The sequence below is a fragment of the Chinchilla lanigera genome, unplaced genomic scaffold (genome assembly GCF_000276665.1).
Source record: "Chinchilla lanigera isolate Chin_1 unplaced genomic scaffold, ChiLan1.0 scaffold00046, whole genome shotgun sequence".
NCBI classification, from domain to species: domain Eukaryota; kingdom Metazoa; phylum Chordata; class Mammalia; order Rodentia; family Chinchillidae; genus Chinchilla; species Chinchilla lanigera.
In genome coordinates this window covers 5,214,167-5,235,623 of record NW_004955447.1, presented here as the reverse complement: position 1 = coordinate 5,235,623, position 21,457 = coordinate 5,214,167, and the positions used below count along the sequence as shown (strand labels likewise).

Here is a 21,457-nt window from a genome sequence, read left to right as displayed (position 1 = left end):
TTCAGGCACTCTCAGCGTATTCAGACCACATTCTACAAACTCCTAATATAGTTTACTCTCCATATAGCAAGCCAAAGTGATTCTTTAGAATATATATCAAATCAAAACTGAGAGGATTAAAATTGAAACATCCTCAAAGACCCTTTAGATGTGGCCCTTTACTTCTCTAAACTGAATCCTCCAGAATTCCTTCCCTTCTTTACTTAAGTCCATTTTGGTCCGGGCTTGCCTCCTGATATGACTCAAACTCGCAAATCTAAATGTCACACTTGTGATCCCATGCTGATCCCTCTGCTTTGAATGCTCTTCCCTAGAATCTTACATAGCTGGTCTCTTCACTTTAGTCAGTGTCACCTTCTTGGCGAGGACATCCCAGATTTTCTAATGTAGTAGGAATGGCATGGACCTCTCCCAACCTCATGCAGATACACTATTATCTTTATTCTTGGCTCAGACTGTTTTTCTTCACAGGACTTAGAACTAGTTAAAAACACACCACACATTTCATTTGCTGGTTTACCAGATAGTAATTTTCACGAGTAGAAAAATCTGTCCTATTCAGTAAAGTGTTCACAGAACTTAGAACTATATCTAGCATGTAAATAGTCAAGAAATATTCACTAAATGAAATAAGAAATCTCTTGAAATCCAGCATCACACCACGTTTAAAGTTAGACGACGCAGCCAGACTGATAGGGCAAATCTGTAATCCCAGCACTCCAGAGGGCGAGACAGTGTTACAAATTTGAGCCTTGGGCAACTTAAAGAGACCTTGTCTTGAAAAATAAGCTGAAGATGTAGCTCAGTGCAAAGACCCACAAAACAAAGAAACAAATGTATGCACTCAATGTTTATCATCCATTCCTAATCTTAACTCTTTCCTAATGTTGGTAATTTACCCGTAATCCAAATTTACATCCTAGTTTTAAAAACAGGAAATCAGCATGATACCAAAATTAAAGGGCATAAATTTCATTGTGATTGTTTTCTTATAAAAAGAACTTTTTACACAATTCAATAAATCCTCAAATTGTAATAGTAAGTATTCCTCCTTTGATTAACTGCATGTTACTGAATGAGTATAATTACCTTAATTGGAGGGCAATGAGAACGGCAAAAGTTGTTGATCTTCTTTTGCAATGGAAGTTTCATCTCAGTCAAAACCACACACTGTTGACAATAAAGAAATTAAACATCACAAAACATAAAATTATTCTGGAAAACAACTTCAAAGCCAGAAGCACTTCAGTTCTAATTGTGCTAAAAATACAGTTATCCTCATAAAAAAGTTACTACTCCCCCCTCAAAAAAGTTACTACCCTACTGCATTCTGCTCTAAGGTTAACATCTTTAGAAGTGTAACAGCAAAACTAAAAGTAACATACATAGGAAAATACCTGTTCATGTTAAATGTGATGTTTATTTACTCTCCAGACCGTTGGAGATTTATCTGCTACTGCTATGGAAACTCTTACCTGGCCACCACAGTACAGTACTATTTTTAAGTTAGCTTAAAAGCGTGACAATATTAAGAGATAAATTAATTGGTAGTTTTTTTTTTTTAGTTCTGATTCAACAGGTTCACAAAATTAAGTTTGGTTTTACAATATTATTAATGGAGTTTTTATTTTTTAATGCTTAATTTTTTCAGATCACTTGATAGAAGTAGAAGTATTAAAATCAGAATTTGATTCTAACAACCTTAGACTCATAAAATTCAAATATATTCTTAGGGTCAACCATCTACCAAGCAGTAGAGCTAGGCCCTCAGTCCTGTGCTTCCTCACCATAGGCCTGCATGGATTGGACAACTTAGTTTTACCAGAGTATGCTCAAGTGTGAATTTAGTTTATCTGTATCAACATTCCTCCACGCTTTGCACACAGCTCACTGGGTATGGCATGAATGTAAGTAAGGCTCTGACCACTCCTGTGGCTATAGTTTTACTTTCTCCCTTCTTAGTTGCAGGTCTTCTTTTTCTTTCTCTTGCCTAAATGCTGTGGCTAAAACTTTGGGTACTACACTGAAAAACAGGCCAAAGTGGACACCCTCATCTCATTCCATATGTTAGAGGAAAACTTTCAGCTTTTCTTTGTTCAGCCATTATGTGGAGGTATGAGCCTTCTATGCCTACTTTTAAGGAATTTTATCATGAAAGCAGACTGAAATTTATCAAATGCTTTTTCTATAACTATTTAGATAATCATATGACTTTTATCCTTCATTCCATTGACGCATTACTTTCATTGATTTGTGTGTGTTGAAACATCCTTATATCCCTCCATGAAATAAATCCAATTTACTGATTGGGGGAATGATCTTTTAGCTGTGCTATGGAATCTGACTTGCTAGTTTTTCGTTACACAGTTTTGCATCTGTTTTCACTGGGGATCTTGGTCTAGTTTTTATTTTTTTGTTGTGCCCTTATCTGGTTTTGGTATGGAGATAATGCTGTTAGAATGAGTTTGAAAGAGTTCTTCTCTCTCAATTATTCAGAGTAGGGGCTCAGTTATTCAAAGTAGTAGCTCAGTGGCACAGCGCCTGCCTGGCAAGTGCAAGGTCATGAGTTCGATTCCTGGCACCATAAGAAAAACAAACAAACAAAAAATCAATTATTCAGAGTAGTTTAGAAGAATTGGCATTAGTCCTTTGAAAGTCTAACAAAACACAGCAGTGATACCACCTGCTCCTAGTATATTCTCCTTTGGGAGACTTAATAACTGACTCAGTCTTTGTCTGTTAAGGTTTTCTACGTTTTCATACTTCAGTTTCAGTAGGTAGTGTACGTCCAGAAAAGGGTTCATCTAGGTTTTCCAATTGGTTAGTATATGGTCTTTTGTAATGGTATATGTTAATTTTGTGCTGTCAGCTGTAACTTCTCCTTTTCATCTGTAATGTTTTCTTTGTTTCAAAGTTTATTGATTTTTATTTTTTTAAAAAGCCAATTCTGTTTCATTAATCTTTTGTACTGCTTCTAACTTCTGTTTTACTCATGTCTGTGACAACCTTATTATTCTTTTCATTCTACTAATTTTGAGTCCGGTTTGTTTGATTTTCTTGATCTTTGGGATTCATCACTAGGCTATTTACTTGATTTGTCTTTTTGAGACAGGGTCTCGTTATGCAGTTCAGGCTGGCCTTGAGCTCACTTTGTAGCCCAGGCTGGTCTTGAACTCACAACGATCCTCCTGCCTCAGCCTCCCAAGTGCTGGGATTATAGTCACACGTCACCACAATTGGCAAGACCATTTACTGGAAATCTATTCTTTTGATGTAGGCATTCATTTCTGTTAAATTTCCTCATTTCTCCTTTTGTTGTACCTTGGAAGTTTTGGTATGTTGTGTGTCCATTTTTATTTGCTTTTAGAAACTTTTGAATGTTCTTTCTGATTTCTTCAAGAACTCACTGTTCACTCAGTAGTACGTGGCTAAGTCTCCATTTATAGTTTCTGAAGTTTCTTTTGTTTTTAATTTCTAATTATACTCTGTTGTGGTAAGGAAATACATGATATGACTTTAATTTTTTTAAGCCTCTTGAGACTTGTTTTATGGCTTAAGGACAACCTAGTTACACTAGAATATCCAGGATGCTAGCAAGTTTTATTCCTGTTATTTACAGAACTGGTAACTATGGTAGGCTGAATTACTGATTCATTTATTTCACTGCTCTGCAACTATACTGCTCACTTATGGCTTCTTAGGAAGAGAAGAAAGAACTTTTGTGACTCTTGAGTTTGTATTTGACAATGTGACTTGCTTTGGCCAGTGGATGGCTAAAGTAAGTAATGTGGACAGGAGTTCAAAATAAGCCTGAGTGGTACCATTTGCGTTTTAGCTACTGCTATTAGAACATTACCTTGGTAGTGTACCGGTCCTAGAAGGGACACATGAAGCAGAACCCAGACTCTCAAGTTCAGTCTGAGCTAAGTGTAGCACAGAACAGATGAACCCCTCAACTGACATGCAGAAGCATGAGGGAAAAATGAATACATGTACCTAAAACCTGAGTTCTAGACAGTTTTTAAATGCATATTGCTGTGAAAATAAAGCCAACTAACTGCTTTCTCAGCAGTTCTTAGGCGCTTTCCCTAAAATGGAGCGTTTAATACATATTTAAACAGCAGCCTTCTAACTTGAAATGTTTTGTTTTGTTCCTCAACACAACAGATTAAACTAGTTATACCATGTATCAGTGGTGGTGAATCTGTGGCATGTGTGCTGCAGCAGGCTGTTTGTTGTCATTAAAAGCTCTACAAGGTTTGCCATCACTGCCGTATACATACTTAACAATTTGTGTTGGAATCTGTAACATTTAACACAGAATAGTATACTAACCTGGTATTCACTTAAGAAGGAGAGATCTGTAGTTTCATTGAAAGGAACTGAAGATGATGTGACATGAACATATGGATTTAGCTCTGCAATATGGTGAAGTACAGCTTCAGCCCTAAAAAAAATTTTACTATTTTTTCTTTCAGTATACACAATCTCTTGAAGTTGGACACTTTAATGACATAGCTTGTTATGAAATTCCAATGAAATAATAAACTGTAGAAGAAAACAAGACTTATTTATCTGTCATATAACTACATAATTGTAAAATGTACAGTACTGGCATATTCCACAGTAAGCCAATCTCAAAGTGTACCGACAGTTCCAGGCTTTCTCTTAATGATTAAATAATACTAAAGACCTCCTTTAATAATCTCAAAAAATTCACTTCTAGACAGCAATATGAACATACCAAAGACCTGACAAATACAATTACTTTAGTCTATACTCACGCTTACATATCTATGCTAGTGTGAAGTTATCTCGATGACTTACAACAATTACAACTGAAGCAGTGTTCTACACATAAAATATTCTACACAATTGAGTTTTAAAAAAGTCTCATGACAATACATTAAAATATCTTCACCTGTTTCTCACATTAACAACATCATTTTCACAGAGGAAGAAGTTGGTCCCTAGATCCCATGTGTGGCATTTTTCTGTATCATGGATTGTAAGTGCCTTCAAAAAAGAGGAAAATATCTGTTGAAGTCCAGAACAGGACAAGGGTGACCACTTATTCTGTTATTATTATGTGTAAGCAGACAACAAAAATTGTTAGAGACATAAAAATTGGAAAGATATAAAAATAGATCTATAGGAAAATGATAACTATATATATCTAGAAAACCCCAATAGGCTGATGAAAAACTTTTAGATAGTAAGATTATCTATGTTTATAAAAGAAGCATGTTAAAATATTAACACATAAATATGCAGAAAATTTATATAAGCATTTAAAAATACTCCATATAATAAAGACAATTAACAAAGTAGAAAAAAATATTTATAGCTTATACCAGGCCATTTGAAATCTTTATTTTTTTGAGACAGGGTTTTGATATGTAGCTCAGGCTGCCTTGAACTCACTATATAGCCCAGGCTGGCCTTGAACTTGCAGCAATCCTCCTGCCTTAGCATCCTTCCTGAGTGCTGGGATAACAGGCCATGCTCAGCTTCAGGTCATTTCAAATTTCACTGAAAAAGGGGCAATTAATTTACAAGAAATATATTGAAAAAGAAAGCCTGGCATGGTGGTGCATGCTTGCAATGTCAGCACTCAGGGGGCGGGGGTAGGAGAATTACTGTGAGATTGAGACCAGCCTAGACTACATAGTGAGTTCAAGGCCAGCCTAAAATTGAGACCCTGTCTCAAAAAATCAAAGATAAAAAACCAGATATGCTGGTGCATGCCTGTAATCCAGCACTCAGGAGGCTGAGACAGGAGGATTGCAGTGAGTTTGAGCCTCAGCCTGGGTTACACAGTGAGTTCAAGGCCTGTCTGAACTACAGAGTGAGACCTTGTCTCAAAAGAAGAAAGAAATGTATATGGCACTTGAAAATATGTAAATAATTCCTACACTGCTCAGAAATAAAGTACCTTTCCTTACATATTAGACTGGCATAAGTCCAAAAGTTTAAAAACATGCTCCACTGCAGAGGAAGAGAGGAATAAGCCAATCTCATACAATACTAATGGGGCACATACAGGGTCTCAACCACCATACAAAGAAATTTAGCAATCTCTACCAATGAGACAGATGCACTTGTCCTCTGACACAGAAATTCCACTTGAAGGCATCTATACCAAAGACTTGCTGGGAAAGATGTATGTACAAGGATATTAAATGTACTCCCATTAAAAAACTAAAAGCAATAAAAATGTCCACCAAGAGGGAAAATTTTATATGTGATACATCCATACAATGAATATCCACGTAATTAAAAAAACAACGCAATATACATTTACCACCCTGTAGTAATCTTTAGGACATGCCGTTAACTGAAAAAGGTGGAGAAAAGTGTAGTAGGAAAGGCAGGAAGAAATAAAAATATGCACGCATACACAAATACGCATGTATATATGCATGCATTTGCTTGTATTTAAAAACAAATGAGTAAGTCACTGAAAGGCAGTGACACAGTGAAGGTAGGAACTGGGTAGAAAGAAGCAAAAATACCTTGTTTATATAAATATGACAGGACAAAATCAATCTCACCTAAGAGTAAAACTGAATGAAATTTTTAAAAAGCAACTCTGAAATAGTCAAAGCAAAATGAAATGAACTAAACTGTTTATTGAGTTGTTTACCTAACTACTCAAAGGAATTATTTATAGTGATTTTAAAAAGCTGTTAATTTGTCTATCTGATCAAAGTGGGATTTGAAAAAAAGGCAAAACATACTTTGTGTTTTCAATAAAATATTTTTAATAATATTGAAAATGGTATTCTGAAACTGTGTGATAGAGATTAACTCTAAAAAAGGACAGAGAAATAATTGGGTTGGTATCATTAGGAACCAAGACTTACCGCAAGTCAGAAAAAATAAAAAATGTAAGATCAAGAAGTCAAATATTTGATAATCCCAAATGTGAATCACAAGTTTTTAAATATAATCTAACCCAACCTTTAAAATCAGAACCTTCAGTGTTTATTCTGGATCAGTGCCATACTGTGAGCTACACTACAGGAAGGCACTTAGCAAGGAACTGGGAGTAACCTTTGGTCAACATCAAGCAAGGAAGTGAGGTCCTCAGTCCAACAACTCATAAATTCTGATAACAGCCAAGAACAAGCTTTTGCCAAACTACCCTCAAGACCCCTGCAACTCCTACTCAAACCTTGACTGAAGTCTGAGATGCTCTTGCCAAAGAACCAGCTATGACATACTTGAACCCTGATCCATAGCAACGGAGGTAACAACTGCTAGAATTTGAGGTAAATGGTTTACAGCAAAACACAATACAATAATATCAAGGACTTATTATATTTTTAGGTGTGAAAACATTGTTGTGTTTATGTTTATAAAAAGTGTCTTTACTTTTTAAAGAAATATACTAAAATACTTAAGGATGATACCATGTATGAGATTCACATCAAAATGATTTAGTAGCTGCATGAATGGGGAATGAGAAGGAAACGTGAAACAAATGTGTCCTTGAGTTTGTAACTGAAACTGTGTGACAGATATATGGAGTTTTGTTAAACTATTCCATTTTCATCTACTTTTGAAATTTCCATGATAATTCTTTAAAGAAAGAATAGACTAGAACATTTTTTGCTATTAAACAAAAAATAGTAAGCCGAAGTGTAAACCATATTGGCATAACAAATGAGCAAAACAATGACTGAACCATTTTTGTTACTATGCACATGTATTTACTTACCTTAATCCCTGCAAGAACAAGATTCTTTGCTATAAAGGAAACAGAAAGAAATATTAAGAATTCCTATTTATTTCTGACTGGATAACTTTAACTACTCAAGAAATATAAGTTATTTATAAATAAGCTAGAAAATATAGACTACATGAAAGGAATAAAATTTTGTACAATATCTGAGATAACACTCCTGAAATTTTAAGGTATTCTTCCAAACATGTCTTTATGAACATACGTATGTGTGCTACCATGATGAATGACTATACGGAAAATGATCTTAATAGTAATACCATCACAAAAATAGCAATTGTTAGTTCCACGTGGAAGAACATAGTAGTGTCATGAAACAGCCTCACCAAAGGAATCCAAGCTGAATTTGTGTTATCTAATTCCTTAAATTCTTTAAATCATCTTATGTCACTAATGTCATATAAAATTATGAATAAAAATACTGCTTACCAATTTCCACACCAAGACCACCCATACCACTTAAAAAAACATGGGCCTTAGCCATCTTCTGCATTGCTGTGTCTCCAAGGACGTACCTCTGTCGACTACATGTAAAACACAATGAATAACAGAAAGCGTTATTTTATCAAATTATATAACCCTTAAATTTGTTTGCAAACTAACAGCCTAGACAAACATTGGACTGATCTTGCCTAGGCTTGTTTGGGATGATCTGAAGTGTTTAAAACTTTCTAAATACATGACAAATTTTAAAAAATTAGGTAATTTGGCAATAAGATCAACATTTCTTCAAGGCAACAACAAGGACTGGGTGGATGTTTCTCTCCTGGGACAGAGCAGATTTGCATGTGAGGTGGGCAGTTCCATCCTCGCTGCTGCTCAGTCACTGACCCAGTAGCCACTGCAGACATGGGAATCTGTTATCTCCACTTAGAAGGGGAAACTTCATGCTATACTCATCCTTGATGACCACAATGGATTCTTATGAGGCTCACTTGAAAGATTCAGTATACACAGTAATTTCAAAAACCCTTGGGTAATATTTAGTTTTGGAATTAAAACACACATAATGTATGTTTGCTTAAAAAATAAATACTTGTGCCCGGCACTGTGGCACACACCTGTAATCCTAGCACTCAGGAGACTGAGGCAGGAGGATTGTCTTGAGTTTGAGGCAACATAAGTTAGGCTTGCAGATTATGTAAGTTAGTTCAAGGCCAGCCTGTACTACATAGTGAGAGCCTGTCTCAGAAAACAAAACAAAACAAAAAAATTGCACCAAAAAAATTACTTTTATAATTTCTGTATTTCAGATTTTATATTCATATATATATGCCTGAAAGGGGCTTTTCATCTCATCTGACTAAACTCCATAAACACAAGCCATCTTTATTTCTTTCTTCCTTGTTCCCTAGAAAATAGGAAAAAATCCCAACTCTTTTTCAACTAGTATCCAAGATCTTTTTGAACTTAAAGAAAAATATATTAAAAATATATCTTGAATATCTATTACAAAATGTATTAAAGTTTTTTATATAGTCTTATTACCCATACTTGTATATTCCTACATAATATCCTTAAATTTTACCGTTTTTCCAACTTTATATAAATGAGATCATTTTTAATGTCTTCTGAATTTGTGAGATTTACTCATTTTGATGGACACAACTGCTCAGTAATTTTCATTTCTGCTCTAGTCTACCGTACTAAAATATTCAATTGTAATAATATACCATAATTTATCTATTCTAGTTTTGGACAGTTACCAGTAATGGGGACTATATGCACCCTTATAAATGTATCTTAGTGCAAATTTGCAGTTGTTCTGGGATGAAGAAGGGGAGACGAAAAAGAAAGAAGAGGTAAAAATACACATACATATACAGGATAATTGTACTACTACTATCTTTTGGTTTGTTGAAAGGAACTGCTAAAGTGTAATTGACCAATCTTGCATGCCTATATCTGGTTATATGTGCAACCATTGTGAAGATGACATTGTGTAGTATAACAACCATTGTTAATATCCTATAACCATGTTTTGAAATTCGGTATCATTTTTATTGCTCTCTATGCTGTTTTGTTTATGCATTTGCTTTTGTTATGTTGGTTCTTTTTAAATGAAAAACAAAATTTGTATGTATATATAAGGATAGCTGGAATAGGTGTATTGCTAATGTCTGCAGTTTATTGAGAAGAGCAGTCAATGCTTAAAATTTTCTTTTTTCTTGACCAATTTCACATGCTCGAATTTGGTAATTAGAATGACTGATCTGAAAATATGCAGTATTAAGAACCACCGTTGAATTCCTACCATTTGGTATGGTGATGTGTTGCATCATTTCCAATACTTTTTTTTTATTTATTATTTTTTTACTTGTTACTGTCTGATTGATCAATCTTACATTCTTATGTCTAATGGACTGAGTAACTTCGTTGAAGAGAACAGTATGTAATATAGCAACCACTGTAAATTTCTATCATTTTGTCTTGAGATCATGTATCATTTTTGTTGTTTTTGTATTGTTTTGATGTTGTCTTCACTGTTTGTCAGTTTTTTAATTTTTAAAATTAAAAAAATAAAACAAACAAACAAACCCCAAATTTGCAGTTGTTTCACTAGTGTAGGGCAATGTAGGGGAAATGTAGGGCTAAAAAGCACAGACATGTTCAACTATAACATGTCACACTGCTTTCCCAAGCAGTACCAAATTATTCCTCTTTTGGTAACGTGTAAAAGTTCCTGTAGTTCATATCATTGCTGTGTAGCCAAGATCTTTACAAGGGTCTGCATACAGGGCTACTATCCATATGGTATTTATGAATTTGGCTCTTCAAAGGTTTTCTATGCTAGTCAATTATCCTTCTACATTCTTTTGTTCTAGTTACCTGAAATAAAAATTAATTCTCAGATTTTGTAGAATACAAAAAATTTTATGAAGTGCATCCCAAATTTGGTATCAGTACTTTCTTATTTTCAATTTTTTAATCTTTTAATGACTTACATGTTATTTCAAAGTATATTTAAAAAATTCTAACTGAATGAGTAATCTTTTACTTTTTGTGTTCTACCTTAAGTGTACTGTGAAAAGATACACAACCTGTATGATTTCATTTTTTAAAATGTTTAAGCAATTCTTTGGTCAATTTTATAAACTGTATGTATTCCTGAAAAAAATGTGTACTTCACGTTTGTGAGTTAGGTTAATTTAACAAACTGATAAAACCTTCTACACCTGTTATGTTTTCTTTATAGTAGCTTTGTTTTTATTTATCTATTAGTACATGTTTGTGATATACAATGGCTACTTTCACTATGGGTACCTGGTACATGTACATGAATTAATAAACACAGAGGATGAACATTAACAGTACTAACAAATAGAATAAGAGTTATTATTAGTTCCACATGAAGGACACAGTAGTATTCCAGTTCTTTTTTTATGTCACTGTCCTCTTCACCTCTTGGTCCCTTCCCATCTACAGTCAATCTATCTCCCTGTTTCCTTTTATCTATCTTTTAGTTTGCTCTCCATTTATACTTTGGATTTCTCATGAGAGAAACCATACAGTATCTTAGCTTGAGTGCTTCATTTCACTTAAACTTGTTATTTTCAAGGTGCTTCCACTTTCTTACAAACAGTTCACATTTGTCCTTTATAGCACAGTAGTATTACTGTATGTGTATAAATACCACACTTTCTTTATTCATTCCTCTGCTGATGTATTCTCTTGAACAATCAACAAGCAACATTTCAAAAAACTCCCATTCTGTTTGTGAAATCTGTCTGTTCTCCATAGGTCTCAGTATCTAAATAGTGCCTTGCATATTAATACAGTAATAGCTAAATCTTACCTTTTACTGTGCAACTTATTTTCTCTTAAACGCTGTACTTGTATTCACTTATTTAATCCTTGCAAACATTGTGGGAGATAATTTGTATTACCCTTAGTTTTTTTTTTCTGGTACCAAGAATCAAACTTAGGATCTTGTGCTTGCCAGGCAGGCATGGTGCTGCTCAGTTATATCCCTGGCACTATTATTCTTATTTTTACAAACAAGAACCTTAAGCACATAGAAGTAACTTACAAGAAATGGATTTAACAGAGGCAAATCAGGCTTACTGCTGCCAAACTCTTAAGCACTGTGCAGACAGTACAGATAGACTAAGCAAGTCAAATCATTTCACAAGGTTGGGAATGGAAACCTGGTGGTGGACTGACAACTGGTGGTCAACTTGTAATACCCAGCTGAACTGAACCAGTGTGGGGCTGGGTGTGGGAGGCCCACCTGAGGGTTGTTGTTAACAAAATAAAAAGAGCTCGAGAACAAAAGCCATTGGGAACTGTTTGTGTTGTTGAGAGCTGTTGGTTCTCCTGGAGGAGCTTGTCACGCTGGCTTTCCTAATATGAACTTGGCTGTTCTCAACATTGAAGGAGCTTGGAATGGCTACTACTGTCACTGAGAATGGCTACAGTTCACTTTGGGGGAGCTCTGGTCCTCACTTTGAGCACCGCTTCCTGGCTCCAAAAGGGAAGATGGTGCATTGTTCAATGTCCCTGGAGAAGCTTGTCGTGCTGGCTTTTGTGATATAGACTCAGCTGTTATCATCAGAGGAGCTTGGAACCTCACTTGTCACTGAGGATGGCTGTGGTACCTTTTGGGGGAGCTCTGGTTCTTACTGTGAGCATTGCTTCCTGGGTCCAGGGCAGATCCCTCAGCCTGCTGGTACAGATCCTCCATCCCGCTGGCACAGACTTTCTAGCTTTCACCACTGACCTTGGGCCTTCCTAGCGCAGATCCTTGAAAGAGGCCCACATGAGACATTGTCGTGGGCTCTTGGCCTCCAGTTGGACTTGTTGGGGGCATTGTTATGGGCTCTACGTGTTCAGCTGGATTCATGTAGGACACTGCTGTGGGATCCAGGCCCTCAGATGGGTTCTTTAGATCTCTAGCGCACAGATTTCCTGCACTCTCTTTGAATATGACTCTCTCGGTGACTATTATAAAATAATTCTATAAATTATGTGTCCTATATTGTTTCCTCTGCAATCTCTGACTACAACAAACCCCAGAGCCAAGAATAACTCTTCTTTACCCAAAGGACAGCCATTCTCAATTCTTAGTTATGTACATGTTAATACTATTTTATTTTTCCAGTTTTGTTAACTTCCTACTTTAGAAACAGTAAATTATGTTCTGAAGTACAAGTCTGATAAAATCATCCTTTTGCTTTAAAAACTCCTAATACCAGTTATGTTCTCCTTGGCTGCTGGATTTTGTGTGGAGTATTTCTCTCTCCCAATAGTCTATGTCTGAATACTCCTACTTGTCCTTTAGGGCTCAGTTTACACATTTTGCTCCCCTAGGATGTTTCCTTTGATCCCTCTCTCCTTTCTTAAGACAGGATGGACCATCTTTTATGTGCAACTGTTAACACCCTACATTCAATGTATTTTAACAATTTTTTTTTTCTTTTTTGGGCACCAAGTAAGCTTGCCAGGTAAGCACTTATGCCATTAAGCTACATCCCTGGCCCTATTTTAACAATTTTAACTGTACTTCTGTTATTTGTTTCTCTTAGGTGATTATAGATTCCTTAAAGCAAGACCTTTCCCCTGTGCACCTCTGTTTCCTCAGTGACCAAAACGGCCCTGGCACAACACAGACATGTAAAGACAATTTGCTAACTTACTGAAAGGAATGAACTGGCACATAAAAACATTTTCACACTCTACTAAGTAAAGGACTCCCAATTTTTCTCCTGTGGTCAGTTACAAGATCTATGTGAAAATGTTCATCTTGGTCTTATCTTTCTTGTAAGGTATTTTTAAGATTATTGAAGCAAATAATGAATGACCATGATATGAATGTGGTTATAATTTTTTTAAAAATACCGATAACAGAATAAAACTTAGATATGAACCAAGGTTATCCAAAGACTCACACAATTTCAGACTTTCAACCATCAGCTAAACCATTTAACTTATGAATGTTCAGCCAGCAGTACCCAGGGCACTATTTAAGCGTCTACTGTGTACAAGGTAGTAAGCCACGTATACTTAGCAATTAAGTAAGAGTTAAAAAGCTACAAAGTTCACACTGTTAGTAAGTAGCAGACATGGGATCTAAAGAGCTGAGTGTACACTTCAAGTAACTTGAGGCCCAGCATTGTTACATTACAGCTGGCTCTATTAAGTGGGCATGCCATATATCAGGGAATACAGCTAGTCAGAAGGTATCACCAAGGCTGCCTACTTACTTTATTTTATTTTTGGGGACTGGGAATTGAACTTAGTACTTTGCACTTACCACGCAGGCACTTATATCGCTGAGCTATCTCCCCGGGCCCCTACTTACTTTTAGAAAGTCTTAGCTATTAAAAATTCTCTCATTTATAAGGTGTCTTGGTCACTTTTCTCTTGTTGCTGGGACAAAATACCTGACGCCCAAAATTAAGGAAGGAAAGGTTTATTTCACTTATCGTTTGTGGAGGTTTTAGTCCATACTTGGCAGGTTACAAGGCAGAGTGGCACATGGCAGAGGGCTACAGCTCATGGTGGCAGAACACGGCAAAGCAATAAACACAAAAGGCAGGAATAGCCACAAGCAGCCTCTTCCTCTCCCTTACATATGCAAACTATCCACCCCAGGGCGGATGTAGCTCTCACACCCATAATCAATCGAACTCTAAAAGCCTGCCCCATGACGCATGAGGCTTTGGGGGGACACCCAGGCACAAACCATAACATAAGGAAACAATACTGTCCTAGTTTTCACATACTAGGTCTAATTTTACCTCCTCTGAGCCATAGCAAGGTCATCTAGTTTCTCTCTGATGGGACAGCGCTCCAAACATTGAAGATGATACTCAGGTCCCAGAGCTGTCTTTCTCAGATGAACCTATCCAATTCTATAATTTCAAGCATGACATCACTGTGAGTCCCCTTCAAACCAATCACTTTCTTCTAGATGCACTGCAATTTACCTTCCTGACGCATGTATACGTTTATTAAAATACTAATTTTGAGCCAGGTACTAGCTGGAGTTCACTGTGTAGAAATCAATACAGCAACAATTTCATATGGGTAAGATGAGGATTATATATTAAGTAAGACAAAATATAAAATACTTAATAGAATGTCTGTGCTACACTGCTTGGGAGAGACATATAATCAAATAATTCTATAAACTTATGGTACAGAAGTACTACACACTGAGAATCTGGAACAAAGAAGTGATTATCTTTAATAGTGGAAGGAATGGAAAACTTCACAAATGAGGCTTATCCAAGTTGAACTGTGAAGAATAAAAATGAGTTCAAAGATTAACCAAGAAAGGAAGGAGATACATTCTAAGAAACTTCTAGACCAGGTGAAAAAAGGCATGAGAAAGAATGGCTTACAAAAGACACATCATGACTTCGCCTGACCCACAGTGAAGGAAGAGGGACCAGGTCTACTCTTCTGCCTAACACACTTGAAAACTGGGCAAAACAAAAAAAAAAACCAAACTTGTAGAGATGGGGTTTGTAGGCAAGGAAAGAACAAAATAAGGGCCTTGTTAGGCTTTGTTAGGAAATTACTAGGAAAGTTTACTAAAAGTGGTTTTTGTTTCTGCAGTTAGATTCACTGGTTAGTGCCAGATATAGAAGGGCACTAGACAGCACAAATGGCATAAGATTTACAACAAAGGAAGGAATGTTCCCTAATGAAGAGATCATTCAAAGAAAGCTGACAGGCAAAACACAGAGGAAGCCAGGATCATGGAAACCAGGATAACCACTCCTCCTACCTCCAATAAAATGGAAAAGGGGTAGCTATCTAACGTAAAAGAAACTCTTATTTAGTATATAAATACACTATTTAGTATATAAATATACTAATATATAAAAACAGTACATATACTAATTATTTAGTATATAAATACTAAATAATACTAAAGTATTTAGTATATAAATACTAAATAATACTAAAGTATTTAGTATATAAATAAACTAATATATAAAAATTCATACACCTACGTATGTGTGTGTATCTATCTATCTATCTATATCTATCTCTAGGTATGTTTTCACTCTAAGGCTACTATGTTACTGTACTAGATACACACACATCCACTTCATTACTAACTCTTAAGCTTACTTTTCTATAAGGCTCTTCCTCACAAACCTGTAAATACCATAGATAAGGCAAAGGTGCAAAACAAAGTCAAATAAAATCCCCCAGAAGGAATGTATATGTAGACAAGGGTACCCAGGTTAGGGTCTTGTGGCCTGGGGCCATTCCAAGGACAGCCCAGGGAGCCAATCTGATTGTAGATGCAGATAAAGCAGGGTGTAGAGGGAACTATTAGCATGACATGGTAACAGTCATATACAACATAACCACATTTACAGGAGACTGCAAATATAAACCAGTGACTGTGGTTTGTACAAGCATAATCAATAATGTTTCTAAATAACAAAATGGCCTTATGACTTGTCAGATTGTATTCCCATCCTTAAGGAGTGCGTGACTATATTAGTAATGAAAGGTCTGAAAAATCAGTGATCTCAAAATATACCTTCAGAAACTAAGAAAAGTTTTGAGAAACCCCCCAAAAGTTAAGAATAGAAACCACTAAGATATAAAATGGAAATACAATACTGAAAAACAAAGAAATCAATGAAACCAAAAGCTGATCTTTAGAGAAGATAATACCTGATAAACCTCTAGCTAGAATGATCCAGAAAAAGAGAAAAGAAAAATTACTACTGTCAGAAACAAGTGGGGGACCAATACCTCAGATCCAATGGAAGTATGTCCAACCTATGGCCTACAGACTGGACAGACTTGGCTAGCCTGGGCTATTCAGTGGTACCTCAGTTCACAAACTTAACCCTTTCTGTGATTCTGGTTGTAAACTGAATTAGATGAGAACTGAATCAGATTCAGTGGTTGGGTTCAATGTTGACTTCATGGAGAAGTTTGATTACGTTCTCATCCAATTTGGTTTGTGACCATAATCATGGAAAGAATTAAATTCGTGAACCAAGTTACCAATGTACTGAGTAAAGAGGAAATATCTTGGGCAGTACATAACACAGTTAATGTATATAAGTAACAAAACTTTTACAAAATACTTTTTATTAAAACACAAGTGTGTCTAATCCACAGGCTATAGGTTAGGCACATCTTGATAGACATTAAAAAGAATATTCAGGGAATATTACAAAGTACTTTAAGAAATTTAACTCACCCAGTAAGAAAATGGACAAGGGTCTCTGAAAGATACTATACTATCAAAAGCCACACAAGATAAAATATATTATGTGAATATCCTCCTATCTATTGAAGGCAATGACTCAGTTAAAACTTTCCTATAAAGACAAATTCAAAGACAGATCTTTTTAGAAGTTCAAAGAAAATATATCAGTTCATTCTACAAGGTCATCATTACCCTGATACAAATACTAGAGAAAATCACTGAAGGAGGGAATACTTCACATCAATACCCTTCATATGAATAAACATGAACTTTCTTAAAATATCGACAGATGCACGTATATGTGTGCAATAAACACCATGAGAGCTACGGTCTGAACTTGTCATCCTGAAACTTATATGATGAAACCTACTCTTGAATATGAGAGCAGTAAGAGGTAGGACCTTCTGGGAAGTGACCAGTGCAAAGCCCTCATGAATACAATCAGTGCCCTTCTAAAACAGGCCTGAGGGTCTGTCCATCTCCTAAGCACATGAACAGGCAAGAAGAATGCATCATCCCTGCAGCAGACAGCAAGCCTGCTCTAGATCCCAATCTGCTACAGTCTTAATCTTAGACTTCTCAGCTCCAAAACCTGGGAACAACAAATTTCTATAATGTATAAAATACCCACTATGAGGTTATTTTGTTATAACAGGCTGAATAAACTAAGACAATGAGCAAAGTGGTTTTATCCAAGAAGTGCAATGCAAGGGTGATATAATATTCTAAATCTAATCACTGTAATTCACTACATTAAGAAATCAAAAAAATGTATGGTGTGTCCAAACTCCTGGGTTTGATCCCTAGCACCACTAAAAAAAAAAAAAAGAGGAGATCTTATTATATGGTACAACATGGATGAACCCTAAAGACATTATGTTAAGTGAAATAAGCCAATCAACAAAGAACAAATACTCATGATTATATGAAAATTCTCAAGTGTCAGATTTAAAGCAGAAAGTTAGAATGGAGGTTGTCAAGGCCGGCTCGGGAGCTGCTATGCAATGAATACACAGCTTTAGTCATACAAAATGAAGAAAATTCCAAAGATCTGCTATACAATAATGTACATAGATTTAACAACACTGTACTATACAATTAAAAATTTGTTAACAGGGTAGCGTCCATCCTTTTTTTTCCACAAGAATATTTTGTATTTTCAGACAGGTCTAGCTAAGTTGCTAAGTTTCCTATGCTGGGCTCAAATTTATGATCTTGCTGCCTCAGCTTCTCAGACTGCTAGGAAAACAGGTGTGCACAACTATATCCAGCTGCAATAGTATTAACAAGAAATTCTGACCACGTTCTAAACGACACTGTAGGTTATAGTACTTGGAATTGCATAATGAGAAAAAAAGGTTCAAACTATAGTTTTAAGAATGGAGAGAGAACTTCAGGAATCCATTTTTATCCTACTCTACATTCATCCAATTTATTCATGAATCTATCTCCTTAAACTGATAAAAGAGATTAAGGATGGAGAATTTTATAGATAGTCTCCTGCTGTCATAAAATATGGTACTTCAGAAGATATTAAGTTTGGATTTCTATTCTGTATTATATTCTTAGTATCTTTCGGTCATATCCTTCTTGGATAACAAAAAGTAACCTGAATCAGATAAATCTCTGTCCCAAATCCTGAATCTAATACTAGTTCCCACCAAGCAGTAAATAAAATTAGCCAGTATGATTTTCAAGAAGTTGACATTTATATCTCAAGAACACAACTAAAACCATGCTAGATCTCTTCTGAAGTATATTGTACAATCAGGTAACCATCCATGAAATACTTCCCGTATAAACAAGATTAAATGTTAGTTCTACCTCTTTTTTCAGGTATATTACACAAAACAGGATTTGGAACTGACATACCAGGTGATATATCTTAGCTCCTAATAAAGAGTTCATAACTGACTCTACATCCCCCATAAAAAAATATAAAGAGGATTTTGAAATACATAAACCTATCCTTCCAAATTTTACGTACATATTTTTCCATGTTTACACATAGAGAAAATATAATAATTTTTAACCTGCCCTTGAACTATGTAATCCAGGCTGTTCTCAAGCTGACAGCGATTCTCCTGTATCAGCCTCCTGAGTGCTGGGATTACAGGCATGCACCACCTCAACCAGCAAGAATTTTTAAAAATTCTAAAAAATTCTTAGGAATGGGGCTAGGGACATAGCTCAGCAGCCTAATGCCTGCCTGGCAAGTGCAACGTCCTGAGTTTGATTCCTGATACAAAAAAAAAAATTTAGGAATAGTATCAGTATGTTTTTATTTTTTCTTTAATTATTGAAAAAAATACTCTGATTCCATGAAAAAGTATAGTGAAATACATCTCACTTAGTTCCATTCAAATCACAACTCTTTGGTCATGACATTTCTCTGCCATCTATAAATTACAAGAAGTAATGTTTTAGTAAGATTACACTGAAATAATCACATTCTTTAGATGCTACTGTATAGCTAGGGAGAAATGGATTATTCTTCATGAAACTCCTACACTATCAAGAACATAAGTAACTACTGCTGTCCAAATCAAAGAGGTATATTTTGTAGCGGATAGCAAAATCCTTCTTGAATCTATCATTTAATCTAAAGGAACTGACATTTACATAAGATAGATTAAATAGGATGCAAAAAAAACCACAGCAATCCTAAATTTCAGACTATAAATAGGATGCAAAAAAAACCACAGCAATCCTAAATTAACTTGAAACAAAATATATGTGTGCATATGCATGCACACATATATATGTAGGAATAAAGTTATGTATAAGCTTAATGGTATCTTCAAAAAGACCATTTAAGTCTCTGTTTTTGTGACATTCTTACCTGTATAATGCATCATCAATCTCCACAGATTCTGCTGACATCATGGGAAAAGTTTTACTTGCACTAGGAGGAAAAAAACCAAAGATGTAAAAAAAAGTATTCACATTCTACATCATAACATTCAATTATAAATGGGCTCAGATTCAAAAGTTATTAAAAGATTTTTACATACTATGTATTTTATCATCACTTTAGATTTTTAAAAATGTATTGACATTTAATTCACTAACGCTTGTTCTGTCCTATGTGTACTATAGATAATACAACCTGTTTGTTTTACTTTCAGGTGTTGTTTCATCATTGCTGTCTATTCCAATGAACCTTTTCTATACATTAACTCACTCAGTTCCATGGGGTTTACCATACACTAATGAATTCTAATCTTATTTTTCTAGGTATGATCTCTTCTGATCTCCAGATGTGATATACCTGCATAAACAGTAACTCATTTTTTGGCCTATCTGGTATCACAAACATAAAAACAGAGTTTACTTCTCTTTGTCTTTATAATAGGCATGAAGGAAGAACTCAAGAAATGGGTGAATTTTAGAATTTTAAAAATAAAATGTAAGCAACACTGAACTGGTGAGAGGACATATCCTTACTGTAGTGATGTATCATTCACAGCAGTGGGACCCAATTTTTCAACAGCACTGTACACAAAGAAAAACGGTATTTGTAGGAAACATGGAAGCAGTGATTCAAAGGCAAGGAGAACTACCTGGGGCGCTGGGAGGCCAGCCACAGTGACAGCTGAAGTCACTATCATCTTGGCAAAAATATAATCCATACCAAGATCTGGGAAGCTCTACTGTCAATTAAGGATTCTAATAACAATAGGACAGCATGATTCAGGTTTCGAGAGTCTTAATTTTCTAAGCCTACCATTGATAAATAAGCCAAAGAGTTTGTTAATTAGATGATAAATGTTACCAATTATCTTACCCCGCTGATTAAACCATCAAATGGTATCAGCATCGAGCTATTTGAATGCTTAACTATTATAAAAACTCTTGACTGCAATTATGAAAGCAAATCAGCAGTGAAGAGCACACACACACAACCCTGTTTGGGCACTGTAACAAAATACAAACAAAATTTAGTATTTATTTTACCCCTACTTCACTTTCACTTGCTGTCTTCTTTACAAGGGACACAATTAAACGGGTAAAGCGCTTGGGTAAAAAGTAAGAGCTCCAGTCTCAGTCTAACTAGCTCCGTTAGTAACAGTATGACTGGCACTTTTCAGAAAGTTGTCTCAGTAAAAGTTTCAAGAATATTTCTAAAAATAAGACTGATGATGGTAAGTGCTTCAAACGGGGGGCGGTTTCCTTCGTCTGGCACAGTACCTCCCAAGCACCCTGGCAGTGTTGGCGAAGGCAGACAGTACGTTAGTGGCGAGTGAAGTATTTTTCAGCCTGAACCTGGTGAAAACGCTACAGGTTTGCGGGCAATCTGCTTGGCTGAAATCAGGCATCCATCACGTGAGAATTCGGTCGAGGGCATCCCGACAACGGGCACGACACACGCGCAGCTTCACTAACTACCGCAGGACTGAAAGCGGGGTCGGCGCCCCCAAGTTCCGCAAGGGCACCGGACGCACAGAGCCCGACGGCCGGGGCGCAGGGGCGGACCCCGGAGCGCGGAGAGCGAAGCGCGGCGGGGCCCCACGCCCCGG

At 35.9% G+C, this 21,457-nt stretch overlaps 1 protein-coding gene across 3 annotated transcripts in view; it reads right to left on the bottom strand.

Moving 5' to 3' along the window:
* The window catches only part of Uba6 (ubiquitin-like modifier activating enzyme 6), a 68,475-nt gene that overhangs the window by 46,643 nt on the left and 375 nt on the right, over window positions 1-21,457 (bottom strand). The window contains exons 1-7 of one of the 3 annotated variants that reach the window (XM_005392832.2): window positions 21,129-21,457; window positions 19,780-19,842; window positions 8,177-8,271; window positions 7,724-7,752; window positions 4,922-5,016; window positions 4,336-4,447; window positions 1,090-1,170 (exon numbers count right to left, since the gene is read on the bottom strand). In XM_005392832.2, the coding sequence (XP_005392889.1) occupies window positions 1,090-1,170; window positions 4,336-4,447; window positions 4,922-5,016; window positions 7,724-7,752; window positions 8,177-8,271; window positions 19,780-19,842; window positions 21,129-21,256 (603 nt within the window). In that variant the 5' untranslated portion in view covers window positions 21,257-21,457. Of the gene's footprint in view, window positions 1-1,089; window positions 1,171-4,335; window positions 4,448-4,921; window positions 5,017-7,723; window positions 7,753-8,176; window positions 8,272-19,779; window positions 19,843-21,128 lie in introns of those variants that run through there. The other 2 variants (XM_005392833.2, XM_005392834.2) reach the window with 2 other exon arrangements.